Source organism: Carettochelys insculpta, chromosome 17, assembly GCF_033958435.1.
Source record: "Carettochelys insculpta isolate YL-2023 chromosome 17, ASM3395843v1, whole genome shotgun sequence".
In the NCBI taxonomy this organism is placed as follows: domain Eukaryota; kingdom Metazoa; phylum Chordata; order Testudines; family Carettochelyidae; genus Carettochelys; species Carettochelys insculpta.
The window spans coordinates 2,970,551-2,998,200 of record NC_134153.1 but is presented as its reverse complement, the minus strand read 5'-3'; the positions used below and the strand labels follow the sequence as shown (position 1 = coordinate 2,998,200).

The 27,650-nt window shown below is 57.2% G+C and overlaps 1 protein-coding gene across 1 annotated transcript; it reads left to right on the top strand.

Moving 5' to 3' along the window:
- On the top strand, window positions 1–27,650 carry XKR7 (XK related 7). Its single transcript, XM_075011625.1, has 3 exons — window positions 1–132; window positions 26,024–26,223; window positions 26,698–27,650. Exons 2-3 carry the CDS (start codon window positions 26,100–26,102, stop codon window positions 27,648–27,650), a joined length of 1,077 nt encoding a protein of 358 aa, XP_074867726.1. The 5' UTR covers window positions 1–132; window positions 26,024–26,099.

Below are 27,650 nucleotides of genomic sequence, written 5' to 3'. Positions count from 1 at the left end.
CGCCCGGGCCGGCTCGCCGCCGCTGCCGCCGCCGCAGGGCCCCGCCGCCGCCCGCTCCGGGGGCTGCTGCCGCCTCAGCATCTGGCTCCTGCAGTCCCTCATCCACCTGCTGCAGCTGGGACAGGTCTGGAGGTAGGGCGGGGCCGGGGGGCAGGGCTGGGGGGTAGGGGGTGCAGGGGGCGGGGTTGCGGGGTAGGGGGTCCGGGGCGTCTGGCTCCCCCATCTGGCCAGGTGCACTCAGCAGGGCAGGGCTGGAAGGTAGGGGGTGCAGGGGCCGGGGCTGGGGGGTATGGGGACCGGGGCTCCTGGCTCCCCCGCCTGGCCAGGTGCACTCAGCAGCGTAGGGCTGGAGGGTAGGGGGTGCAGGGGGTGGGGTTGGGGGGTAGGGGGTTCAGGGCACCTGGCTTCCCCGCCTGGCCAGGTGCACCCAGCAGTGCAGGGCTGTAGGGTAGGGGGTGCGGGGGGCAGGGCTGTGGGGTAGCGGGTCCAGGGCATCTGGCTCCCCCATCTGGCCAGGTGCACTCAGCAGGGCAGGGCTGAAGGGTAGGGGGTGCAAGGGGCGGGGTTGGGGGGTAGGGGGTCCGGGCAGTCTGGGGCACTTGGTTCCCCCACCAGCCAGGTGTGCTCAGCAGGACAGGGCTGGAGGTAGGGTGGAGCCAGGGTATGGGGTCCAGGGCACCTGACCCCATGCCCTGCTTCACTGCCTGGCTCGGTAGACTCAGGGAGCAGAGCTGGAGATTAGGGAGTGGGGAGGCGGGGCTGGAGGTTAGGGGGTCTGGGTGGTCTGAGGCACCTGGCTTCCCTGACTGGCAAGATGCATTCAGTGGGGCAGGGCTGGAAGTATAGGGTGGCAGAGGCCTGGCTCCCTGCCTCACTCCCCTGCCTGGGCAGGTTCACTCAGGGGAAGGCCATAGGTAGGGGGCAGGAAGGGCAGCTTCCCTGGCTCCATGCCCTGCTCCCCTGCCTAGCGAGGTGAACTCACAGGGCAGGACTGGAGGTCACAGCCACCTCCTGGAGCAGGTTTGGGATCTGTATGTGGGAGGTAGGGGACGATAGGATCCTGCTCCTCTTTCATAGGCAGCTCAGCAAAGGCATCTGGGGCAGGTCCAGAGCCTCCTGGGAGTGGGGAGTCCACAGAATGGGGATGAATCTGCCCCCATGGCAGGTGAAGTCACCTAGGACAGCCCAGGCCAGGGTTCAGCCAGTCTCTTCCTCTGCCCTGCTGCAGGGGAATAGAGGCATTTGGGGAGAGGGGGCCAGGACACAGGAATCTACCCCTGCCTTGCTTCCCTCCCACCTGGCACTGCCCCCTCAGGCGCCAGGCCTGGGGCTAGGGGCCCTCCAGAGACTCTGGGGCGCAAAGGAAGGGAGGTGGCTGGTTGTAGCTTGAATTTCCCCGAGGATGGAGGCAGTGGATGTCCCGCTCCTGCCCACCCAGATGGGGAGTGTGCAGCCAGGCAAGTGGAATGAGGGCTGTGCCTGTTCCTCAGGCCTAGAGCCCAATCACCAGACGCCCCTAGGGCCTGCCCATGCCCTGCCCTTCACCCCCAGCTCTTGCGCTCATTGCCGAGGCTTTAGGGCAAGTCCTGTCCTCAGCTACACCCAACCCCGTGGGATTGGCACATGGTCCAGCTGCTTGTTGGGTACAGCTGGGAGAGAGCAGCAAAGGGTCTGCTGCAAACAGATCCCTGAGGTCAACCCTTCATTGGCTACAAGCAGGGGCTGGTTTCCCGAGACTGTGGCACATAGAGGGAGGACAGTGGCGGAGGGCAGGGGCTGCTTCCCCTTAGGTGTGTGTCTTGGCATTATTATATCAACTGCCTGTAGTGAGCCTGAGGAGAGATCTGGGCAAGGCAAAGCCTGGGGGAAGGGAAGTCCTGGGCCGAGCCTGGCTGTGCGTGCTAATGGCTGTGTGGCGGGGAGGGTGCTTAGGTAAACCCCAGCAGCGGGGGAGGGGGAGGCAGCCCCTGGAGTGGGAGCTCTTGAAATATTGCATTGGTGGAGCCTTTTTGTGGCAGGCTGAACTAGGGACCCGATAAAACGGCAGCAGACAGCGGAAAGGATCACCCTCCCAGCAAACACCCACCCTGTTTATAATGCATTCGCGTGGATGCCAGCCAAGCTGCCAGCCTCTCGCGGAAGGGGGAGGTGGGGTCCTGGTCCCTGGGATGGGAGCACGTGAAGCAGGTTGCTGCTACGCTCCTGCACATTCCTCAGCCACACCACTTCAGTCAGCGGCTGAGCTGCTCAGCCTTGGTTCCCTGCAGGGCCTGATCCTGTGAGGTGCAGAGAGCATCCAGCAGGGTGCTGGGTGTCTTGGGCTCCGATAAGGCCTCTTGCTGTGCCCACACCCTTGGAAGTCAGTGGTATCACGTAGGCTATGCGGGGGTGGAGTAGCTCTGGAGCCATAGCAGGGCCACTCTGTCTCCTTCCTTTATCCCTTTCCTCTGGCGTTTAGTTCATCTGCTCCTCACCAACACAGCTGGGAGCAGAGACGGTCCATGAGAGTGGGATGTGAGCACGTGGACAGGCATTGATCCGAGGTCAGCTCTGCCGCCTGCACCTCCCATGCCTCTCGAGACTATTGCACTGATCATTTACTGGCCGGTCTGTTTCCCGGGACCAGAGCTTCCCTTTCGGTTCCCCACCCCAGCCAGACTGCAGCAGTGCCTCTCCACGTCACAGCACCACACACCTCCAGGTGCAGGAGCTAGGGTGCCGATTTCTAGGAATGTTAAAGCTGGGAAAGAAACAGAAGATTGTGGCAACTTGCTGAAAAATGCAACTGGCAGCTGAGGATTTTGGATCATGCGCTGGTGCCAGTCCATCCTTGTCAGCCTGTATTCTGTGCCTTTGTTTGTCTCAGCATGGTTGTGGGGAGGCGTCCGTCAATAACTCTGCTCATGGTCAGGTAGCCGAAGGCACCGCAAAGTTTTTCACAGTTACAGAGTATGTCTTAATAGCAAGATTGTTCCCCCTCATTCATAACTGCAAAGACCCCCCTGGCCTATTCATGGGCCTGTAATAGCCTCATGGCATCTGCAGCTTACAAGGAAACGTGCTGTTAGGGAAATCTGTTGTGTAACAATTGTCTTTAATGTGCTGCAGCGTCTGAAAATGAGGGGCCGAGCCAGCACCTTAGGACGGGGCCAGGTGTCTACAGACTGTTTGCAGGTCGTCCATGGCCCACCAGTGCTCCAGGGGTCACAGTGTGTGTGCGGCTCAGCTGCTGTTATCATGCAGTCATTTGTTCATTTCTATTTTGGCTCCTTCCTAATCTGACCCCCTGATCTGCTGTAGTCTGGTGAGGTTTGAAGCCAATTAAAGTGGTAGCTCTTGGAACTGATTCCCTGGGCATGTTGGACTCAAAGTGCAGCTCATTCTCTTTCTAATCTTGGGATTTGTCCCGTGCTCAGTGACCAGTTACGTGCAGTTTACTAAACTCATGAGCGAGGCTGGGTTTGGTGTGGGGGGAGGTGACAGTTTCTCAATGTTGAATTATTGCTGCATATATTGGGCCTGTGAAGAGAGACTTTTCCTGGAACTCCTTTTCCAGAGTGGAACTGGCTGTATTGCCCTGGGGCCTTTTGTGCCACCCTGCGTACATTCTGTCAATGGAGGTAGAGCTCCTGCATTTTTTGCGCCTGCAGAATGAAATGCAGCCCAGGCCTCAGTCTGTAGTCGGGCAAGTAGAGCTTCTAATTCTCCCCTTTGGCCTGCAGCAGAACTGTAGGCACAAAAGGGAAGGCACAAGTTTTGTGGGTGCAAACTGAGCCTGATAATATGCCCTTGCTTCGGGGCACTAGCTTTTAGGTTACTCTGATTTAAAGGTACAGAAGAAAGCCATTCAAGTCCACTGTAATCAGCCCGTTCACAAATAGCATGCACAATTGTTCTCGTGGGTATCCCAGAAAGATAGTATCAGTTGCATGCGAGTGAGCATGTGTAATCTGTTCTGACTACGCACAGACAAGTGTAAATGCTGGGAAATGTGCCTTAACTCTGGACCAGTCCTGGGCCTCTGTTGTTAGGAATGGCCAGAAGAGGGGCAGCTCCTTACATGCAGCCTTCCGGCCCAGCCTTAAACGCACTTCCTAGCCAATGCAGCACAGACGTGCTCAGTTTGGGGACAGCTGGACACAGCACCGCATCGGCAGCCCAGATCAGGCCGTACTGCCTTGTGTGTCTCATGCTGATGAGATTTCTCTGCTTAGAAATTCCTCCCCACTTTGCTTGCAAAAGGTCAAAACTCTCTTCCCTAAATGGAGAACTGGCAAAGGGAGGAAAGTCCTCTGGGGCCTGCTGTCCTCTTGACACGCTTGCCTGACTCCCATTAGCTTTAACAGGAGCATGTGCGTGTGGCCCGGGGATGGGGACAGCCTCCTCCTGCCTGCACGCATCACACCAAGAGTTTGCATTTGCTGTTCATTTCTCTCGCTCTCCTGATGCCTTTGCTCAGAAAACATTCGGCTTGGACATGGCGTCTGTTTTCCAAGACGTGTTCTTCCCCAGACCCCGTGTCATATCTGGTTCAGTCCAGGCACGGGGGGATGCATGATTTCCGAGAGGTCACCCAATAGCTCAGAGGTCATTTGCCAGCTCGGCCAGATTCACATTGACTGTATTGGGCATTTCTGTATCACTTTGCATCCACGGGTCTCGGTGTGCTTTGCAGGAATTTCCTTAGAGCTCTGTATGCAGCTGGTCTTACCATCACTCCCATTTTGACCAGGGGACAGCGAGGGTGAATGACTTGCCTGTGAGGATACAGAAAAGCCAGGCCCTATTCCTGAAATCAGATCTGACCACATGGGCCCTTGCACCCCACCACGCCCCACTGACTTCAGCAGAGCCCTCTTTCAGGGCAGGAGTCTCCCTGTGTGCCTCCAGTTTCACATCTGGGCATAGGTTTGTGGCAGAGCTGAACACAGAATGCACATCAGCTGAGGTCTGAGCCTGTGCCTTTAGCCACAGGATACACCTTGGTAGGCCTGGCCCTTCTGTTTGCCAGGCTCTGGCCTCTCACCAAAGCAGGGATTCTGTTAATTCTTTATGTACACCATTTTCTTGGGTATAGACTTGGGCCGTTACAGAACAACATGTATTGAAATCAGCCAGGTGCTCTGTTGTCTCGTTGGGGTACCACCTGTTTCTCCTGGCAGTGCACTGGGCTTTTCAGGGTAGGAGACAGCATTTTTTAGAGCATGAGCTAAAAGACCCAGTGGCTGGGGTCCTCCCTCGGGATTGGAAGATGCCTTGGGGGTAGATGGGAAAGGAAGAACTTAAAGCTTTTAATCAATGTGTCGAGGTGACATCATTCTGACTGTGCCACATGGAGCGCTTTCTAATTATTTCACTTTGCAAGATGTATAAAGGATTAAAATGGCTGCAACTGAAAAGCAATTTTCTCCTTGTTTAAATAAAGGATTATGGAATAATATCCCAAATTACCTTTTAGGAAAATTGTGCTCTGTATCAATTACTTGTAGAGCAGCAGGTCTCTCTTGTTTTTGCATCTCAGGATAATGATTAATGAATTTTGTTACAACTGGGGCTTGGGTCTACTTTTTTTTTTTTTTTATTTCAACACTTAAAAATTGGAGTCTGTAATTGGAACAAGTTAAGGACAGAGCTGACTGGAGCGGAGGAGAGGCCGGTATTGTTTTGGATTATTTATATCGCTTTGAACAAGGTTAATAATGAGAGTCTTTAGCTGGCCACTTGCTGTGCGGCTTGTCTCTGGGTGATCCTTGCAAATGAGAATGTGTGTTTCAACAAGTTTATTCTGGAGGCGTGAGGTTTAGCGTAACACACCGGCAACTGAAGGGCTAACTGTGCTTGTGACAGCAAACCGTGCCTTTCAACACACTCTTCAGAGAAGAGCTACAGTCCAAACCCTTTATGTTAATTTTTACACTGGCGTTCCTTGTTGTTGGGGTTTTTTTAATGTGAAGGTAGTAATTAGCCCTAATGGACTTCTGTGTAGATTTCTGTATGAGCATCAGTTTTTTGAAAATTAAATGATTTTTTTGCAATTGATTTCTCATTCCTCATGCAGCTGCTGCTGTGTTTGGTTCGTAAAAATCTAACCATGTCCTGTCAGAGCGAGAGAGAATATTTTTCTGAGTAGAAGCATAAACTGTATGATCAAATGCGTAACAAATAAGAATCATCATTTCATTCTGGCAAGTTGATGGGAGATGAAATCTTGTTTTAATGAGATCTATGGAACTGACAGACTGATGGGAGAATAACTGTGCCCCTCAATGAAAACAGAGGGCGGGGAAGGAAGGGAGGCAGGGTCACTTGTTGAATCCTTGTATAGCTGGAGATAGCATTGGCAGATGTGCATATTTTGTGGCTCCTTATCCCTCCCGCTTTCCCTTTGTTCCGTTAATGAACGGTGCACAGCAGCTGCCGGCTGCGCCGAGGGGAATGCACTGCGGCTGCCGTAGGGTTTGGGTGCGTGTCGGCCCGTTGTGCATTGCAGACAGCGGTATTGTTGCAATGACAAGCCCGATTAGTGAGCTGGATTGCACCAAGGGAAGGTCACTGGTGTCTGGGCTCCTGTGCACAGACTGGGCTGGGGAGGAGAGGAACTCCCTGGGTATCCAGCCTGTCTAGGCCCCTAAGCACAAGGGGAGCAGAGAGCTCTGAAATGCTTTCGCTGAGCAGGCTCCTGGAAGCCTGGGGCTCATATTGCTGCAGAGTTGGGGCCTTGCTTTGTTGACCCCTCTTCCTAATAGTTTACAGCTCCCTCTCCTCTGTGCTGGGATCTTGCCACCTGCGGGCTCAGTTCTTCATAGCCCCACAAAGGCCAGTGCTCCACGGCAAGGGGTTATCTGATGTGGTTCAGCAAAGAGAAGTGTAGAGTCCTCCACCTGGGATGGAAGAATCCCAAGTGTTGTTACAGGTTGTTACTGCTGGCTCAGCAGCAGTACAGCGGAAAGGGACCTAGGGGTTATGGTAGATGAGAGGCTGGATGTGAGTCAACAGTGCACCCTTGTAGCCAAGAAGGCTAACGGCATATCAGGCTGCATTAGGAGGAACATTTCCAGCAGATCTAGAGAAGTGGTTGTTCCCCTCTATTCAGCACTGGTGAGGCCACAACTGGAATATTGTGTCCAGTTTTGGGGCCCCAGTATAAAAAGGATGTGGATTTGCTGGAGCAGGTTCAGTGGAGGGCAACAAAAATGATTATGGGGCTGGAGCACACGACCTATGAGGAGAGGCTGAGGGATTTGGGCTTGTTCAGTTTACAGAAGAGAAGACTGAGGGGTGATTTAATAGCAGCCTTCAACTTCCTGAAGTGGGAGCTCTAAAGAGGAGAGTGAGAAACTGTTCTCAGTGGCGTCAGATGGCAGAACAAGGAGTAATGGTCTGAAGTTGAAGAGGGAGCGGTGTAGGTTAGATATTAGGAAAAATTACTTGACCAGGAGGGTGGTGAAGCACTGGAATGTGTTGCCTAGAGAGGTGGTGGAATCTCCATCCCTAGAGGTTTTAAGTCCCAGCTTGACAAGGTCCTGGCTGGGATGATTTAGTGGGGGTTGATCCTGCTTGTAGCAGGGGGCTGGACCTCCTGAGGTCCTTCCACCCCTAGGATTCTATGATCAGTTTACCGTGGTTGTGCAGCTGGACATGATGGTAACAAATAAAAACACATGAAGATATATGCGTCTCATAGAACTGAAAGGGACCTTGGGAGGTCATCGAGTCTGGTCCCTGCCCTCACCACCAGACCGATCACCATCCCTGACATGTTTTTGTTTTTAATCTAACCTGCCCTAGCCCCTTGACGGGCCTCCTCAAGGCAGATACTCTAACCACTGAATTATCCCTCCCCCACTCTTGTACTCCTGACCAGCTGTTCTCATCTGTCTCCTACATCCCCCTTGCTCTATTATGGGGACCCAAGCACACGCTGGCCCAGCCTTTCCCACTTCACGCAGGCCAGTTCTGGGGCAGCCTAGTGTCTGTCTGTGTGTTCATCCCTCCCATCCACGCCTCTCGCTCCTCAGCGTGCAGCAACTGCAGGGCAGCGGCACGCTGTGCAGACAGACGGACGTGGTCCCTGTCCCAAGGACATGAGTCTGTCCGGGGAGCGTAGAGAGCAAGCCTGCCTCGGCTGGTTGGTGAGCTGCTACGTCTCTTTCATTGCTAGCGTCTGTGATGCTGGAAGAGCTGGGGCTCATTAGATCTGGTCAACATAAGTCTCCTGGCCGTATGTTGTGGCTGTCTCTGCATTGTGTCGCCAGCTGAACGAAGCTCAGTGGTGGGGCTGTGCGGTGAACCCATTTCCCTGACCGATGGGGAGCCCCAGCCAACCTGCTGAGGGTGTTGCAGTGCGAACATAGACACTGCTTGACCTGTGTCAACCTAACAGCCCTCCAGCAGCTATCCCACAATGCCACAGTGACCGCTCTGGTCGCCATTGTGAACCCCGCTGCTCAGGGGTCGCAGAAACCAGAGGCTGCCCCCAGAACTCCCTGAAGAATTTGGAAGTGCCTTTTCCTGGTTGTCCAACTTGGTGAACACACTTAGCCACTCTCCTGGGCTGTGTGTGGCTGCCTTTGCCAGGAGCTGTTGGTCCAGCTGCAGAAATGTGGATGTTGAGGAATACATTGCACCAGCCATTCAGGCAGTAGGGGTTCAGCACCAATCAGCAGCAGTGCCATAGGAAAGCCAAGGGACGGAGGAAGGCATACCGCAGGGCCAGGGAAGCTAACCACCTGTCTCCTGCTGAGCCACAGAACTGACTCTTTTACAGCATGGGGCATGCATGCCAGACTGCCAGAGACCCCACCTGCCCCTGGCAGGCCATCATGGATACTTCCCAGGCACTGAGACAGAGCTCTGCCAGGAATAGCGAGGAGCCGGGGGAGGGAGACATGGTAGGAGGTGGCAGCCACGTCATGAGCCAGGCTTCGTTTGAGCCTCTGCCAGTCTTACCAGCCGAGCCCAGACGGGACCTGCACTTTTCCTTGCAGCGGTTAAACTTAACAAACTAAGGAATCAACTTCTCACTGTTTTCCTCAGGTGAGAGGAGACAGCAGCACAACAAGGAGCTAGCACATGCTTTCCGTGGCCCCCCCAGATTAGGCTGGGGGGCGGAGCAGGAGCCTTCCTTAGAATGAGCGCTTCGGCAGCCACCCGGGAGAGATTCAGATGCCGCCCAGCTGCTTAACAGAGCGCCCACAGCCACCCACACCCGGCAGCGTGTGTTTCTATTGGTGGTGCACATCGGCACATGTCTCAGTGCACAGAACAAAATTTATTCCAACCCGGATGGAAAAAGTGAGAGGGAATTGTGGTCAGTGCCGTGGCCTGCACCCCTACTCCTGGGCTACGGGCTGAGATTTCATTGTTTCGTGCAGCCGAAGTTCCTTTCCCCTCACCCCAAGCTGACATGGCAATAAGTGTGTCTTGTTACAAGCTTGTCTGGGAGGAAGAGGAAGCTTTGAAACTTCACTTTTCCTTACCACTGAGAGTGTGAATCTAGCGCTGCATCCTTCCGTTTGTATCAGCTGCTGCAGACTGGAGGGGCGGCTCCGGCACAGTGCAGCCTGCCTGGCCCTGAAGGGGAGGAGCAGGAAGATGACAGAGGATGACGCATTCAGTGAGTTCCTGCAAGCCAGCGCAAAGGATCTGGAGAACCTCCATGGCAGCTGTCCTGGAGACAGGCAGAGCAGACAGCACACGGTCCCAGCAATGCCAGCAGTGAAAGGAGATGCAGATGCACCAGGACATGATAGGTCTTGGGCAGCAAACCCCAGTGCAGAAGACCCTGACTGGTGTACAGGTCCCACTGTTGCTGGCTCCCAGCCCTCTGCAGTCCGTAGAGAACACCCTGGTAGCAGCTCCTTACACCCTCTCGTATTCCACGTGGCCTCATGGCTGCAGCCTTATTTTGACCGCTCCATGTGGCGGGACAGCAAGGAAAAGCTCAGTGCCACATACACCAGCCTGTGAGAACCACAGCTGGTGTCTGCGTGACCACAGCAGACTGCATGTGTGGTCTGAAATGGAGAGAATGTTTGTTTGCCGCCTTTCCAAGTGTGAAATGCCGGGCCTCCAATTTTCAGGAGAGCTTCCTAGGACCTTGATTGCGGGGTTTGGCTCTCTCTCTCTTTTCCTTTTAACTTTTGGCCAATCACTAAAGTTCCTTTATTGAAGAATGTGATGGAGTCTGCAGATCCCGCCCTAACCCAGGGCAAGGCAGGGGGCAGCCCTGCCCTTCAGAATCCTAGAGTCATAAGCTCCGAGGTTTGGAAGAGACCTCAGGAGGTCATCTAGTCCAGCCCCCTGCTGAGACCAGGGCCAACCCCAGCTACATCAGTCACCAGACATACTTCTGCTGGAGGTCCAGGTGAAAAGGGCACTGGCAGGCCAGGGTAGGAGCTACAGGCTCGACCAGGAGGTGAGGCTGAGGCCTGGCTGTTAAAGGAGCAGCTACAGCTTTGTGTCACAGAGGTAGCCGAGTTAGTCTGTATCTTCAAAAACAACAAGAAGTCCTGTGGCATCTCATAGACTAACAGATCTTTTGGAGCATAAGCTTTCGTGGGCAAAGACCCGCTTCACCAGATGCAAGAGTGGGGGTGTCTCGGAGGAGGATTTAAAGAGGGGGTCTCAGTAAAGGGGAGGGCCAGAGCTGACAACGTCTGTTTAGTCAGGGTGGCTGTGGCCCATCATCAGCAGTTAATGTGGAGCTTTTTGTGACTACAAAGGATGCTGTGAGCTGCATTCCCCTCCCCGACCTGGGAACTCACAAGAGCCTGGGAAGAATGGACATTGTCCCACAGACCCAGGAAGCAGATACACCTACATCTCTGCCCAGGCCCCAGCTGGGGGAGCTGCAGCCTGGCAGAGAGCATCCTGGGGGAGTACAACTCGGGAGAGGGCTCCACAACTGATCCAGACATTGTAATGCCCCTGTGGGGCTCAGGCTTAGGAGCTAGCAGAGTGGGTGGCTTATCCCCTGCCAGAGCCCCCAGGCGAATGGGAGGGATACTGCATACAACCCAGCCAGGGCCCCTCTAGAACCACTAGGCCAAAAATGTCTGTAGAGCCGGCCACGGCTTAACCACTAGGCCAGCTGGCTCTGTGACTGAACGGGAGTTTTGCTAACTGCGCTGGTTTACCTAGGATTGGCGGGCTGTGACGCCTGACCCACGGCAGCGCTGTGACTGGCTGCAGCGGGAGCACATGGCACGCACAGTCCGTGCTGTGTGCAATCCACGTGTGCCTCACGTCATGTGCCCGGGCTTTACACACATGGGTCGCATTCAGCCCCCTGCGGTCCTTAGCCTGGGCCTGCTCACCCTTAGCCGGGACGTGTGGGTCAGCTGTCCAATCCCGAAGCAGTAACATCACCAAGTGATTTTCTTTCTTGGCCATTTATTGGGTGTTAGGAAGCAAAGGGCCAGGCCCTCAAGCCCACTGGGGGCCCTGAATGCAGCAGAACTAGGGTGGCTCCGCTGTCCCTAGGGCCGAGAATCTCCACCACAGGAGCAGGCCTGAGGGCATGGCAGAGGCCGAGCGGGGACGTGGCAAGGACGCTCATTCTGTCTGCGTAGGCAGCCCACGTCCACCCCAGCGAGAACTGTGCGCCTTAGGGACGGCTGCTGGACCTGTGGCTATGTGGCTGCCCCGGGAAAGGCCCCACTTCTGCCTGGGAGAGCAGGAGGAAGGACTCGCAAAGTAGGAGTTGAGGCATTCCCGGTGCAAGGCCCGTGAATCCGGCAGCATGCCGGGCAGAGATCGCTGCAGCTCGCAGCAGTGACAGCGCAGCCGCCGGAGGGGTGTGATTGATACGCCCGAGCCGGTCTCACCATTCATCTCCCAGCAGCAGCAGCAGCATCCCCCTTGGTTCTTCACAAGGTTGTGAGTGACCTGGACAATGGCTGTGGAGGAGATTTCATGCCGGTCTGGAGCAGGGAGCGTGCGGCTCCCTCCTGTTTGCTGGGCTGCGGCCTGAGACGCTCTGCCCAGAGCTCGGAGGAGGAGGAGGTTCTGAAAGACTGATTGGGGACCCCCCCAACCTGGTCCTGCTCTGGACACACAGGACCAAGTCCCTGGCTCCTCAAGCCTCACCAGCCTTGCAGCCACCAGCACACCGCACAACACCTGCCGCAGAACTCCAAGCGCAAGTCTGGGTGCGAGGGGACAAACACCACAACAGAGCTGGGGCGGGGCCGGGTGGTTTGGCTCCCAACGCCGAGGGAGGGAGGCTGATCTCCCGCAAGCTGCTTTTCCGCCAGCGATGCTCCGTTGCATGCAGGGGGCAGGCCTGGGACTTTGCAGGAGGCAGCGCTGCAATCGCGACTTGGGGAGAGGAGCTGGCCCAGGAAGCTGCAGCTAAGAAAGATGCAGCCCCATGGCCAGCGTGAACAGTTGTCCTTTGCATTGCAGTGGGAGGCGCTGTGCTGGAACAGATGGTACCGGCTCCTTGTCCTTGCCAGGGCCCCGCGCGGTGAGCTGAGCTCATGTCTTATCAGCGCTCCCCTGCTCTGCCTGGCTGTCCTTTCTGCTCCTCAGCTCACGTGGGAGAGAGCTGGACAGGGGAGGCAGTAGAGCAGTGGGGCTTTCCCAGGGTCAGACAGCGGACTGTGTAGCTGGCCCTCACAGGGAAGGAGGTGGGAGCTGACTAATCCTGGCACCGTCTCCCTCTGAGGTTTTGGGAGTATATCAGCCACTTACTTAGTGCCGTGCCTCAGTTTCCCCAGTTGCAAACTAGGGGTAATCCTCTCTCAGGGGAGGGGAAGTGAGGGTTTGTAACATGCGCGAATGAAGGGGAAATGTGAAATGGAGTTTAGGGTGGTTGGATCATTCTTTTATTTGCATTTTGTGGTTAAACCCCCCTGTTCCCCATGAGGACAGGTCAGGGGTTTTCAGAAGTGTGCCACAAACACATGCCCAGAATGGGCCCTGGCTTCTCCTCAGGGGAAAAGCCGCAGTTGTGGCTAGGATGTTAAAACCCCTTTGGTGGCTGTCGACTCCTGTGCTGGAGAGGGGATCCAGGGACTTTGCCCTGCTTACTTCCTGGCTCAGACCCGCGTTCCCTGTAAGCTGAGCACTTAGGTGGCTGCCCAGGAGCGATTCGGATGCACCGCAACTGCTTAGCACAGCTCCCACAGCGTGTGCTTCTGTGGGTGATGCACATTTGTACCTGTCATGGTTCACATAACAAACTTTATTCCATCCATGGATGTTAAAAATCAGCGGGAACCCTGGCCCAGACATACTCTGGGCCCAGCAATCCCGGAACTTGCACATGTACTTAACTCTAGGAGTGTAGCTAAGGCTTTGCCAGGCTTGTCCCTGGTGGAGGAAGCTGCTTGTGTCGGCAAGGGAGCAGCGAGTCATGTTGCAGGCGGCACAGAATGCTAGAATTAGCCGCTCCTTCGGCCCTACATATTAAGCCCTCCTCTCTTACACTAATGCAAACAAACAAATTGGAGCTGGGGAGCCTGGCGGCAGGGTCCCAGGCCGGCGCACAGCAGTAATTGGCACATAATGAAACTGGAATGGAGCTATTAAAATCCCATTATTTGCTGACACTAATGTTTTGTTCGGTTGCCAACGCTCCGAAGGTCCTTTTGTGGCTCTCAGCAGGAGAGACTCGGAACTATCTCACGAAGAGAGAGGGGCTGGGAGAGAAGGAAAGGAGCCCATTAGAGCAACTCCTCCGGGCTCTGTCCTCAGCGACCACTTGAGAACAATACTGCGCCGGCACAGCAGCCTTTTGTCCAGGCCTTTTGGCAAGAGGTGGTGAGGGTGGTGGCGTGGCTGAGAGTCCTCCTCCACCCAGCCGGCAGTCAGGGAGCTTGCGGTCCAGCTGCTGGCCAGTCAGTTGGTACCTTTCAGGGCCTTCTGCTGGGCACAGCCTAGCCCAGGTGGGCGTGGGGGTTAACCCTTTCGGGCTGGAGACGCCAGCCACTGGTGAGGACTAAGAAATGTTCTTCTTGCCTGGCTGATGCTCAGGCTTTTCCTTTCCTGCCTCAGGGCCCAATCCTGCCTGATGCTGGGTATCCTGGGAGCCAAAGGACTTCAGGGAGAGATGAGATCATTCAGCCCACATGGAGACAGCCTTAATGCTGAGCCTCTCCAGTGGGACCCTGCAACTCAGCTCCCGGGCCCCAGGGTCAGCTTTAATGCCCAGACCCCCAGGGTGACTGGCCCTTGGAAGGGGGTATGTGGCTGGCCCCACCCTGTTCCCTAACTAATTTGTTGCTTCCTAGCCCAAGGGGGCGGGACTAAAGGAGGCATCAGCTGATGCTTTAATAAGCCCTTGGCTCTGATACAAAGGGGGAAAGGAGAGATGGAGCTGGAGGAAGTGGGTGGCAGGCTGGTGTGCTAAGGCCTGGAGCTGGGGGTTCAGGGGAAGTGTGGCCCAGGGGAGCCAGTCTGTAGGCTGGGTGCTCACAGGCAGAGCAGGGTAAAGCCAGCAGTCAGCAAGGGGCTGGAGAATGTTTTGTTTGGTGGGACTCGTTAGCTGGATTCTCGTTACCCTGGAAGAGGTTAATGGGTGTTGCTGGATGTCAGGGGTTTCAGGGGTCCCCAGGCCCTGCACCCCATCCGCAGGCAGGAGTGATTCTCACTCGGCAGGTGGAACAGGAGGTTTATTAGTGGACAGAGGCCCAGTGCAGTGCAGAGGGGTCAGTAGAGCCGGCACGGACAGTCATTCCAACCCGTCTTGGGGAGAGGAGCCCGAGGGGTGCCCCATCTGGGGTGTAGGCCCCCCTCAGCACAGGCTGGCTGCCTTCCCGCTCTCCCCCCCCAGCTTCCAACGGCCGCCTCTGATTCAAACCCAGCTCGGCTCTGGCTCTTTGTTCAGGGACAGAGGTGTTACCTGCCAGCTTTGGTTACAGCCCCAGGGGGCCATCCTTAGCCATTCTGAGCTGCTCAGCCTGTCACATACACATCCAGCCTGACCCTCACACACCAACACCCCACTCCATCACACTGGAGTCCCAGGCCATGGCTACGTCTACACGTGCAGCCAACATCGAAATAGCTTATTTCGATGTTGCGACATTGAAATAGTCTATTTCGATGAATGACGTCTACACGTCCTCCAGGGCCGGCAACGTCGATGTTCAACTTCGACGTTGCTCAGCCCAACATCGAAATAGGCGCAGCGAGGGAACGTCTACACGTCAAAGTAGCACACATCGAAATAGGGATGCCAGGCACAGCTGCAGACAGAGTCACAGGGCGGACTCAACAGCCAGCCGCTCCCTTAAAGGGCCCCTCCCAGACACAGTTGCACTAAACAACACAAGATACACAGAGCTGACAACTGGTTGCAGACCCTGTGCCTGCAGCATAGATCCCCAGCTGCCGCAGAAGCAGCCAGAAGCCCTGGGCTAAGGGCTGCTGCCCACGGTGACCATAGAGCCCCGCAGGGGCTGGAGAGAGAGCATCTCTCAACCCCACAGCTGATGGACGCCATGGAGGACCCAGCAATTTCGACGTTGCAGGACGCGGATCGTCTACACGTTCCCTACTTCGATGTTGAACGTCGAAGTAGGGCGCTATTCCTATCTCCTCATGAGGTTAGCGACTTCGACGTCTCGCCGCCTAACGTCGAAGTTAACTTCAAAATAGCGCCCGATGCGTGTAGACGCGACGGGCGCTATTTCGAAGTTGGTGCCGCTACTTCGAAGTAGCGTGCACGTGTAGACGCAGCTCATGTGTCCAGCGCTGACTTGGCTGTGGGCAGCTCTGTCCTCTGTTAGGGAAACTGAGTCAACGTTGCAAAGCTGTCCCTGGTCACAAGGGTGGGAAGTGGCTGAGCCTGTTCTGCCCATATGCAGACAGAGAGGCTGAGGCGGCCCTGGGAGGGGCTGTGCTCCTGACTGGGCCAGAGTGAGCACAGCTGGGGGGACGGAGGCCAGTGCTAGCTGGTGCAGATGGAACCTTCCCGGGGTCAGTGATCTGCAAATATCGAGGCCATTAATGTAAAGCCCAAGACACGAGCCCACGATCTCAAGGTCACCTAAGTGAGCCCTGTGCCTGGCGACCGCCTCCTCCTGTGTCTCTCCAGAGAGCTCTGCTCCTTCCTCTTCCGCTCCTGCCTGCTGGGGCCCTTTGTCTGAGTCTAGCGGCCCTGGGCCTCCTCTGCCGGGGTGAGGGAGGCCCCTCTCCAGAGACGCTGGCCATGCTCCCCATGTCTTGCTGTTGCTTTATTTCCCAGCCACTGGCAAACTCTCTTGCCAGTGAGGAGGTGCCTGGGGCAGGTTCTTCTCTGCAGCTGCGCAGGACAGGTGGGAAGACCCTGGGATAAACCCTTCTCTGTTCTCACTCCCAGGAGCTGCCTGTTGCAGCCCCACCTTCCCAGCCGCCTCCCTGGGTGCCTCTGAATCTGGGGTGCTGTTGGAGAGCTGGCACAGAGGGCTGCCAATGGGGGTGCCAAGGGACCAATTCTCCCCCTGCAAAAAGCAAGTTCATCCGTGGAAGTGAGCAGGCAGTTTGTGTCCTGCTGGGCCTGGGCTGACCCTGGGGCTGTGTGTGACCCTGTGAGGTGTGGACAGCGATGCTGGCTTTGTTGGGGTTTCTCTCTCTTGCCGGTGCACAGAGGCCCCCAGGCGCTGGTGCAGAGCTAATGGTGCGAATGAGCTGAATGCTGGTGTCCTCTTCCTCCTGTCCTGCTTTACTCCATCCCTTCCCCAGGCAGAGCCCCCTTCCGGCCCAGTGCAGCAGGAGTGGGGGGCTCAGGCTGGGGCTGGTTCCTACCTGCCGGGGCTCGAAGCCGGACGTGGCTCTGTTCTTTCGCCAGGTGCACACAGACTCTCCTGCTTATCACAGGCAGTCTCAGCAGCAGCTGCATTGGTCAGTATGGGACTGGGCACTGCTTGGCTGGACACGGCGTCGGAATCTGCCCAGGGCCGAGCCAAGTCACTTTGCAGCCCAGTTTCACGTGGTGCGGAGCAGCCCCAGAGAGCTGGGGCGACTCCTCCTGTGGCATAGCTGTATGTAAACCTCCCCCGTTGCAGTCCACGCCCCCAAGGGCTCTGACACTGGGGGAAAGCCGGGAGCAGCCTCGAGGCTGCTGGCATTGGACTTGGGGGGGTGGGCAGCTTGTGCGTCTTGCTGAGAAATGCCCCTGTGGAGCCTCCCTCAAGCGAGAGAGGTGCCCTGGCACCCCAGGCTGAAGCTCCTAGGAGGTAGAGTCAGGGGCTGGGGTTTGGCCCTGCTCCACACCTCTGCACCCTGGGAGGATAAGGGGAGGGGTAGGCTGCAATGCTGGAGCGTCAGTGGGCTTGGGACACCCTCCACACCTTGGTCAGTTCTATCCCTTTCCTGCCCTGTTGCGAGCTGGTCTTGCGTCTGATTCCTTCTGGGTGCTCACACCATGGCCAGCATCTCTGAGCCTCCCCCCAACCTCCTGCCAGCTGGCTCCGGCTGGGCAGGGGCTCACGCCGCTGTGTGGGATGCAGGACTTCCAGCCAGGTTGCAGGCAGCTGCCATGGGAGGCTGGTGGCGTGTCTCTTGGGGTTCTGCTGCAAGCTCCCCCCTTTGCCCACTGCCACTCCCTTGACTAGGCCTCTGGCTCTGCTGCTCAGTTTGGGGAGCTGCCCCTCAGGCCCTGAGCCAGCCACAGCACAGGTGCTCAGCTGACTGCCAGCAATGGCCATCCTGGGTGAGGTGCCCAGGGCTCTCCCCATCCTTCCCTACCCCCGTTCTCACTTTAGTCACTTACGCCACTTCCCAGAGCCTGCCTATAAGTGAAAGCTGAGGCCTGGGCCCCAGCGTGGCCGGCTTGCTGGGTGTCATCGTCTCTTCTCCGCTCAGCTTGCTGTGTGTGTCACCCAGCCGTCTTGTCCTTTGCAGAGCAACTGAGGCAGCGTTTGGCCGGGGAGAGTCGCTGCCGGGCGCCCCGGCCCTTGGGAGGGGCTGGAAATTGCCAGGGGCCCAGTAAATCCCCCTCCCGGCTGAGTCCTAAAAGCGAGAATGAGGATTAGCAATCACTGGCACACAGCCGTGCCCTTGGTAACCTGTGAGCTGTCTGGGCAGGGCAGCAGAAGGGCTCCTCTGTCAGTCTGCGGGGCTACACCCCTAGCCCTGCCGGCCCTCCCTCCATCCTTCCACTGTCCCACCCCGCCTTGCTCTCCTCTGGTCCCTCGGGCAGTCTGTCTGTCTGTCTGTCTCATGCAGGCTTCCCACCTACCATTTGCCCCCCTTTATCCCTGGTGTCTGCCATCCCCCAGACCAGAGCCCCTTCTCTGGCTCACCAGCTGCCGGGGGCTTCACCCACCATGGAAGGGACTTCCACCAGGGCTCCACGTCTGCAGGGTACTCGGTTTTATGGGCCTCCAGTGCTGCTGGGCAGGTGTCTCGGCAGGGCTGCAGCTGGCCGAGGCGCTGAGGGGTTGGTTAAATCCAGTGGGAATTGGCAGCCGGGACGTGCATTTCCACCAGGGCGTTGGCATGGAAGGGGGCCTCCGCAGCAGCATGCTGTCCGGAATGGCAGGCCGGGCTGTGGAGCAGCCAGTGTTCAGCTGGGGGTGCCTGGCACGCTGGCAGGGGCTCAAGGGCAATGCAGCGTCCCAGCACCTGGCTGTCCCTGTCAGAGCTCGGGCAGCACCGCCTGGCAGGCTCGGGGCGTGGGAGGGAAAGCCTCCATCCCTCGCAGCCTGTGTAGCTGATTTACTCCCAGGCCTGCACGTCTGCGCACACAGGGCCCAGTGCTCTGTGGCCGATTTCTGGCCTGGTCTCTCCTCTCTGGGCCCAGCTGCCAGCCCGTCTTTCTGGCATTGTCCATCTCTCTTTTGCCTCTAGGGGTGTCTCCCTCGTCTCACTCTGTGGCTCCAGGCCCCTTGTGCACACCCAGTCCTGCCCCCTCACCCTCCACAGTGCCCCACATTGCTGATTCTTTTCCTGCCAACCCACCTGTCGCTTTCCAGCTGCCCTGGTACCCTCAGGCTCCACGTCTCCATCTGCACCTCCCAGCAGCTCTGCAAAATTCTTCCGCTTCTGTCTCCTGCCAGCCAGGGTGTCCTGCGGGCCGGCTGCCTTTCCCTGGGGGCTCCATTGCCTTTGTGCATGAGAGGCTGAAAGCTTCCTCCACACAAGGGGGAAGGAGCCGCTGCTCTGGTTCTGCCATCCAGCTCCTGCTCGGCGCCAGAGCCACAGCCGAGAGGTACGAGGGCGGCAGTGTGCAGCTCTGCACTGCTTTAGAGAAATAATGGTATCGGGGCCAGTGGTCAGGGATGGACCTCATGGGTGGGTCAGCTGGTTTGCCGTGGCAGGCGCTGCTCTTGGGCTGCAGCGAGAGACACCCAGAAAGATGCCTGCCGCATCCCCCTTGCTCCCCCGTCCCCCCAGGTGTGGGTGGTGCTGGCGTACTCGCATCTCCCCACCCCGGGAGTTTTCACTGCTTCACTAAAAATGACTGCCCCTTCGAGCTCTGTCCTAAGCAAATCGCAGCCAGGGCAGCATCAGGTATCCTCCGCCTACCTCCAGCTTCCTGCTCCATCATTGCCACTTCCTGGCGGAGGTCTGAGAATGAGCAGTGTTTCAGATCCCTGGGGCCCTGCCCTATCCCCCAGACACCAGCTGCTCCAGGCTCTCATCTGCCCTTGCTGCATCTTGCTTGCGCCCCTGGCACACAATCCTCCCGCGGGTCTCTGCAGAGGTCTGCGCGCCAGTGAGGGCCACAGGAGGAGTCCAGCCTAGCCTGCAAGGCAGTCTGGAGGAGGGCTGATCTCTTGGGTCCAGGCTTGGATGGGATGTCATGCGGGCTCTGGCGAGGATCACTGGAAGGGACAAGGGATGCAGCTCTGACCAGCCTGCTGGGGAGAGCCCCCGAGGGAGCACGACCTGGCGGCTGTGCCTTTCTCTGCATGCTCTGAACAGCCAGAAGCCAAGTCCAGGCCTGGCATCATCCGTCAAATCACCCCTGAGACCAATGAGAAGGCACCAATTTGCACCGGACTCGAATTAGGCCCAATAAGAGGAACTCGCCCCCTTGGTTGTGTGTACACCTGTGCCTCTTGAACAATGATCGGAATTGTGACACTGCTCCAGACACACCCCCACGCACGCACATCCGCCTCCTATCTGCAGCTTCGCCTCTTGTTCTCTCCTCAGAGCAAAGCTGCCCTGCAGGATCACGCTTGGCTGCAGTCTGACCCCAGCATTGCTTGGATCCCTGCATTCGGCCTGGGCGCCCTGGGGAACCTGCTGCTGGCCAGTGCTGATGACCCTGAGCTGTGTTCCCTGTAAGCTCAGTGCACGGATAGCTGCCCAGGAGAGAGTCAGGTGGCACCTAGCTGATTTGCAGAGTGCCCACGCAGTTGCCCACTGCTGACAGCACGTGTGTTGGTGGTTCACAACCACACGGGCCTTGGTGCACGTAAAATTCATTCCTCACATGGATAAAACAGAAAGAACACTGATCTCCAGCCTGTGCAGGAGACAGCTCTTACCCCAAAGTTACTCCTAGCGCATCCATGAGCACTAGCTGGTAAACAGACCCTGTTCCCTCCTGTTCTCCCACAGTGACACGCACACAGATCCCATTCCCACTCCCGTTAGGGGCTACCTCTCTTAGTACCCCCTGAGCAGAGATGGGTGACAACTTTTGGGTACAGAGTAAATTTGCGGAGAAATGCACTTTTCAGGACCTCTTGTTAGTGGATGTGATATACCTTGACTTCAGCAAAGCTTTTGATACGGTGTCCCACAACATTCTTGTCCATAAGTAAAGGAAATAAGGATTGGATCCATGGACTATGAGATGGATAGAAAGCTGGCTTGACGGTCGGGCCCAACAGGTAGTGGCCAATGGCTCAATATCTGGATGGCAGTTTGTTTCAAGTGGAGTGCCGCAAGTCTCGGTTCTGGGGCCGGTGTTGTTCAACATCTTAATTAATGACCTGGATGAGGGACTGGATTGCACCCTCAGCAAGTTTGCGGATGACACCAAGCTAGGAGGAGAGGTAGGTACGCTGGAGGGTAGAGAGAGAATCCAGAGTGACCTGGATAAATTGGAGGACTGGGCCAAAAGAAATCTGATGCAGTTCAACAAGGAGAAGTGCAGAGTCCTGCACCTGAGGCGGAAGAATCCCAAGCAGTGTTACAGTCTGGGGACCAAGTGGCTAAGCAGCGGTACAGTGGAAAGGGACCTAGGGGTAATGGTGGATGAGCGGCTGGATATGAGTAAACAGTGTGCCCTTGTAGCCAAGAAGGCCAATGGCATACTAGGGTGCATTAGGAGGAGCATTTCGAGCAGATCTAGAGAAGTGGTTGTTCCCCTCTATTCAGCACTGGTGAGGCCACATCTGGAATATTGTGTCCAGTTTTGGGGCTTCGTAGTATAAAAAGGATGTGGATTTGCTGGAGCAGGTTCAGTGGAGGGCAACAAAAATGATGCAGGGGCTGGAGCACAAGACCTGTGAGGAGAGGCTGAGGGATTTGTGCTTGTTTAGTTTACAGAAGAGAAGACTGAGGGGTGATTTCGTAGCAGCCTTCAACTTCCTGCAGGGGAGCTCTAAAGAGGAGGGTGAGAAACTGTTCTCAGTGGTGACAGATGGCAGAACAAGGAGCAATGGTCTGAAGTTACAGAGGGGGAGGTATAGGTTGGATATTAGGAAAAACTACTTCCCCAGGTGGGTGGGGAAGCACTGGAATGTGTTGCCTAGAGAGGAGGTGGATTCTCCATCCCTTGAGGTTTTTAAGTCCCGGCTTGACAAGGTCCTGGCTGAGATGACTTAGTGGGGGTTGATCCTGCTTGAAGCAGGGGGCTGGACTAGATGACCTCCTGAGGTCCCTTCCAGCCCTAGGATTCTGTGATTCTTCTGCGCTGTCTGTGAATTTGGATCGAACCTAGCAAATGCCTTTGGCTGACAAAGCACCTTTGGGAGCTTTGAAGCATTCTGCTGGGGAAAGAACAGAACCAGCTCGTTTTTGAACTGTCCAGGTTGATTCCACGTTTAAAACGCTGCGTGTCGACCTCTGCGTATTTTCTTTTCTTCCTTATTCCACCAATGAGCCCCACCCCCACCCCCGCTCCCCTCAAGTCCATTTGGTATGAAAACAAGCTGATTGTTCCTGGGATTTTTCAGTTCAGTCACCGAAAGGACAAATCAATCCTTGGTTCAGCTCTGCTCCTGAGCGCTGGCTTCTCAGCTCCGGCCCAGCGTTATCTTAGAACCACAGAACGCTAGAACTGGAAGGGAACTGGGGAAGTGGCTGGGGCTGAGGATGGAAAAGGGCTCCAGGTCCATCCTCTGCACATGGCCCCTGGCCAGGATTGTTGCTGCTGCTCGCTCTTCCTTTCATCCTCTGCTCTGAGCTCACGGGGGCTCGCACAGGTCGGGAGATAGCCCGGCTGGGAACGCTGGCCCTTGTTTGACATCCGCAGGGCCTTGCTTGGAGCTCTGGTGTTGGGGGAATTCACAGGCAGGGACTCCAGCAGCAAATCCTGTGGGGTTGGCAGGACCATCCTTCCCTTCCCTTCTGCATGCCCTGAAATCTTGGGAGAGAGATGCTCCCGATGTGCCGGGCAAACACTGCCTGTGCTGAGAGCAGGGTGCCGGGGAGTGCTGAGCCAGAACGAACTCTCAGCTGGAGCCCATGGCAGCTGCAGCAGAGTCCCCATCAGGGCTGTGTGTCAGAGGCTCTGCCCCACTGAGAAGGCCTGTGACAAGGAAGGTGCCAGCTGAGTGTGATTTGTCTGTTCAGTGGCTGAATGCAGCCCTGAGTCGGCTCAGCCCCGTGGCCAGGAGCCCCTTTCCCAGCAGGAGGCATTAAGGAGCTTGGACCTATTGTGGCTACGAAAATAAACTCTGCCCCAGCATGGTCCTGGCTATGCCGCTGGGGGGCATCAGGCCTTGGTGTCCTCCAGCAGCCAGAGTGGGGCCAGCCCCCTCCTCCCCAGAGCTGATGGATGGGCTTAAAGTGCTGGGCTCAGACTTTCCCCCGGCACTCACCAGCTAATGGAGCCACCTGACAGCGCTTTATGGATCCGGTAGAAAGGCCATCAGTTTGCGTGACAGTTTTACTAGGTGGGGAGGGAGCTGGAGAGTCCAACTTCCTTCTGCTTCATCTGTTTTCTCGCTTGCCAGTCCCTGTGGGAGGCGGTTTCAGTAGCGGAGCAGCATGTGGCCCAGCCCCACAGCCTTGCTCCACCATGGGGGCTCAGCTGCACCCCCGACAGGCCCATTCCCCAGGGACCCAGCTCCCGTGCTTGTAAGTTTTCTTCCTTCCGGGGGCCAGGAGAGAGCGGCATTTAGTGTCTAGTGAATAATTCAGAGGATGTAATTGACTGCGAGCGCTGAGGCTGCTGGTCCCCAGCCCATGGGTGAGACAGGCAGCTGGGGAGAGCCTGTGGCTGCGAATGCCCAGCCCTGCAGCAGGGTAAAGCAGGAGCTCCAGACCATGTCTCCAGCAGCCTTGCAGCCCCCCTCATTTTCTGCTGATTTTCCCTGCACGCCTGTGGGGCAATGAGCAGCTGGGGTGCGATGGCCAGGCACTGTTGTAGGGGACCTCTGCTTGCTGGGGACCTTCTGGCACCGTCCAGGCCGGGCGTTCCGTGCTGCTGGCGTTGCTGCTCACAGATGCACCCGGTTCTGGGCAGTTCCCGCAGGCTCCTCACCCTGCAGCAGGTCCGGCTTGAACCTGGCTCCCCTACAGCTCTTGCCTACACTGCGTTCAGAGGTGTGCCTGCAGCAGGTGTATGCTAGCTTCGATCTAACCAGCTCTGCTGTCAGTAGCGGGGGAACAGGCAGCAACAGGGCTGCAGGCGTTGGCCTTGGGTATATACGTGGGGACTACCTTGCTGCTAACGCTGCTGTTGGAGCTGGTTGGCTGGAAACCGGTTTGGCTGTGTCTGCGCATGGGGCAGGTTGTAGTGTAGACAGGACTCTGGTGGCTGGCGTTCCCTGTAAGCTGTAGGCTAGTGCAGCCATTTGAGGAACTCCAACGCAGAGCGCCCACAGCTAGGTTTGTGCTTCTGCTGGTGGGGCCCACCCGCATGTGCCTCAGAGCACTGAGAACTTACTGCACACGTGGACAGAAAGGATTAGAGGCAATACTGCCTGTGGCCGACTGGCTGCACAGGAGCCCCCTGCTTCACTGAGCAGTGGGTAGTGTAAAAGGAATCCACACAAATGCCTCTTCCTAGGCCTCTGGCAGTGGCTCTCCCCAGGCCAGCACAGCAGATCGGCCCTGGGCTTGCTGGTGGGGAGGGGGAAGGGAGTCCCCGTTTGCAAGGTAAAGGACAGGCTGTCTGTAAATCCCCGGCACGTAGCCACACAAACACCTCCGCTGACCCCACGCTGGCTACCAGATGGCAGGCACAAGCCATGTGATGGCAGCAGCCAGAGCCAGGGAAAGCTCCGTCATCAAAACCCGGTGAGTTTCCTGAGTACAGCTCCCCAGGTCTCTGTCTGAGCAGCTGGTCCCTTAGCCTGGCTGATCAGCAAGGCAGGGGGCGAGGGTGGCTTCCCCCAGCCAGCGCACGGGTTCTGCAGCCGAGCTGTGGGCTGCACCTCGTGCTGGTGTGCTAGCGTGTGCAGCCCAGCGAGCAGATGTGGGATGGGAGCCCAGTGAAACAGGCCAGAGCGCGTGCTCGTGCGGCAGAAGGCGGTATCAGGCATGGGTGCTGGGACGCGGGATGCAGGGAGGCCAGGCTCGGCGGCGCGGGCAGCTGTGCTTGCAGCAGTCAGCCTGTTCCCACTGACACCCCTGCAGATCCAGAGGCGATGCCCCTCGGGGCAGCATGTGAGCCCAGCTCCTGTCCCACAAGCCCACTCTGCTGGGTCCCTAGGCAGGTGGGTTATTCTCCTGCTGATTGGAGGTCCAGCTGACAATTCTTCTACCTCTCCTACTTCATCCCCAGCCACAAAAGCCCCCTGTGCACATGGCTCTAGGAAGGCTACGCCAGGCTCTGTTTCATAGCTGACTGCCTGGAATCCCGAGAGGGGCCCCCCAGCATCCTGCATCCTAACCCCCAGGCACAGGGGACTCCCCAGGAAATCTGGCTGCAGCTCAGAACTTGCCCCCTCCCAGCCCGTGATAGGTTGGAGCCTGCAGAGCATGAGTGGGGGAGGCCAGGCAGGCAGAGTGCAGGTGTCCTGCCCTGTTGCTTGTCTCATAGAATCCCAGGGCTGGAAGGGACCTCAGGAGGTCATCTAGTCCAGCCCCCTGCCTACAGCAGGATCAACCCCCACTAAGTCATCCCAGCCAGGACCTCGTCAAGCCAGGACTTAAAAACCTTGAGGGATGGAGATTCCACCACCTCTCTAGGCAACACATTCCAGTGCTTCACCTCCCTCCTGGGGAAGTAGTTTTTCCTAATATCCAACCTACTCCTCTCCCTCTCTAACTTCAGACCATTGCTCCTTGTTCTGCCACCTGACACCACTGAGAACAGCCTCTCTCCATCCTCTTTAGACCCCCCTGCAGGAAGTTGAAGGCTGCTATTGAATCACCCCTCAGTCTTCCCTTCTGCAAACTAAACAAACCCAAATCCTTCAGCCTCTCCTCATAGGTCTTGTGCTCCAGCCCCTTCATCATTTTTGTTTCCCTCTGCTGAACCTGTCAGCACAGGAGCCAGGAGCCATCAGTTCAGTCCCTCCTGGGGAGAGGGGCCCAGAGGGGGTCCTTGAGCTGGGGCCCTGACCCCCCCTTCCTCTCTCTCCAGCCAGACCAGACTGCCCCACCCCACTGCCCAGTTCCAATTCAAACCAGCCAGGCCCCTCCTCCCGCCTTTGTCGTGTTTCCCACGGGAGAAAGACCTCACCTGGTTGCCTGGGTTACAAATGCTGTGAAGGACCATTGTCTACCTGTGACAAGTCATCCCCCAAACTCCCATCACCAGTCTGCACTGATGCTGGGCCTAGGGAAACTGAGGCACCCTCCTTGGGCTGCTACAGGACAGTAGGAAACACCTGCAACCTTAACCAGAGGACTACACCCTAAGACACGCCCCCTGCCTCACACTGACATTAAGGGTTGAGCGAGCGGGGAGCCTGGGTTTGCTCAGTCTCACCCGCCGTCCTCCCTGGTTTCTGCTCAGGTACCTCCGAACCCTGTATCTGGGCCTTCAGAGCCGCTGGCAGTCAGAGCATCGGCAGCGCCACTTCTACTGGCGGATGATGTTCGAGAGCGCGGACGTCAGCATGCTGCGGCTGCTGGAGACCTTCCTGAAGAGCGCCCCCCAGCTGGTGCTGCAGCTGACCATCATGGTGCAGCAAAACAACATCGAGCCCTTGCAAGGTAAGGGCTGCCGCTCGCCTCCCCAGCCACCTGCCCTCCCTCCGCCTCTGTCCCATCCCAGCCCCCCATGGCCTCCCTCCCGCCTCTGGTGACCTTTCAGTGCAGGGGACAGGCCCCGTGTTGGGAAGTGGCCGTTCAGAAGGGAGAACATGCTGGAAAGAGATGCTCAGGCGCTGTGGGAAGAGACTGTGGGACTCTGCCCCAGGGAGCTGTGGGGGCCAAGGTTCTCATAAGCGTCGCAAAGGGGCTGGAGACTTGTGTGGATAACAAAAGCGTCTAGAGGCGTCGCTAGTTAAGGATGAAATTCCGGAAGAAATATAGAGCTGCCTCCGTCAGGCTGGGCAGAGCTGTGATCTACTCCAGCCTGGCCGTGCCCGTGTCTCAGTCTCCGTCTTCCTCCTCCCATCTCTGCCCTTCCCACTGTCTCTCTCCTTCCTCTGCCTTCCAGCTCTCTGACTCACTCTGTCTCCACAGGTCTCTCCGCCTCAGCCTCCCTGGTGTCCCTGGCCTGGATGATCGCCTCCTACCAGAAGGTGCTGCGGGACTCGCGCGAGGACAAGATGCCCATGTCCTACAAGGGAGCCATGGTACAGATCCTCTGGCACCTGTTCACCATCGCCGCCCGGGCCATCGCCTTCGCCCTCTTCGCCTCCGTGTTCCAGCTCTACTTCGGCATCTTCATCGTCACCCACTGGTGCATCATGACCTTCTGGATCATCCAGGGGGAGACGGACTTCTGCATGTCCAAGTGGGAGGAGATCATCTACAACATGGTGGTGGGCATCATTTACATCTTCTGCTGGTTCAACGTCAAGGAGGGCCGGAGCCGCTGCCGCATGGCCATCTACTACACCATCACGCTGGCGGAGAACGCGGCCCTCACCGGGCTCTGGTACATGTACTACGACCGCCAGGGCACCTCGGATTTCGATGCCTTAATCATCGTCTGTGTGGTCTCTTCCAGCTTCGCCCTGGGCATCTTCTTCATGTTCATCTACTACTGCCTCTTGCATCCCAACGGGCCTGTGTTTGGCCCCCAGACCACGGGCTGCATTTTCAAAAAGGCGCCGGCCACCTGCGTGGGGCCCCCCGAGGACGTCATCACCAGCCCCCCGCGCTCCCTGCCACGGACTACAGGGGGGGAGAGGGAAGGGGTGCCGGGAGACAGGGACAGCTGCGGGCCTGTTTTTCAGGTCAGGCCAAGCCTCCCCCTAACCCCAGTGGCACGCACCCCCCGGACAGAAAGGCCCGTCATCCGCATAGACCTGCCCAGGAAGAAGTACCCAGCCTGGGACGCCCATTTTATTGACAGGCGACTGCGTAAGACGATCCTAGCACTGGAGTATTCCTCTCCGGTTACCCCGCGCCTGCAGTACCGCAGCGTGGGGGCCTTGCAGGAGGTGCTGGAGTATGAGACCACGGTGTAG

What these genes read in the sequence shown, in the direction of transcription:
- XKR7 (XM_075011625.1), top strand. Translation starts at nt 26,100, where the DNA reads ATGATGTTCGAGAGCGCGGACGTCAGCATGCTGCGGCTGCTGGAGACC. An exon ending in CAACATCGAGCCCTTGCAAG is followed by an intron (nt 26,224 to 26,697) that starts GTAAGGGCTGCC and finishes CTGTCTCCACAG; the next exon opens with GTCTCTCCGCCTCAGCCTCC.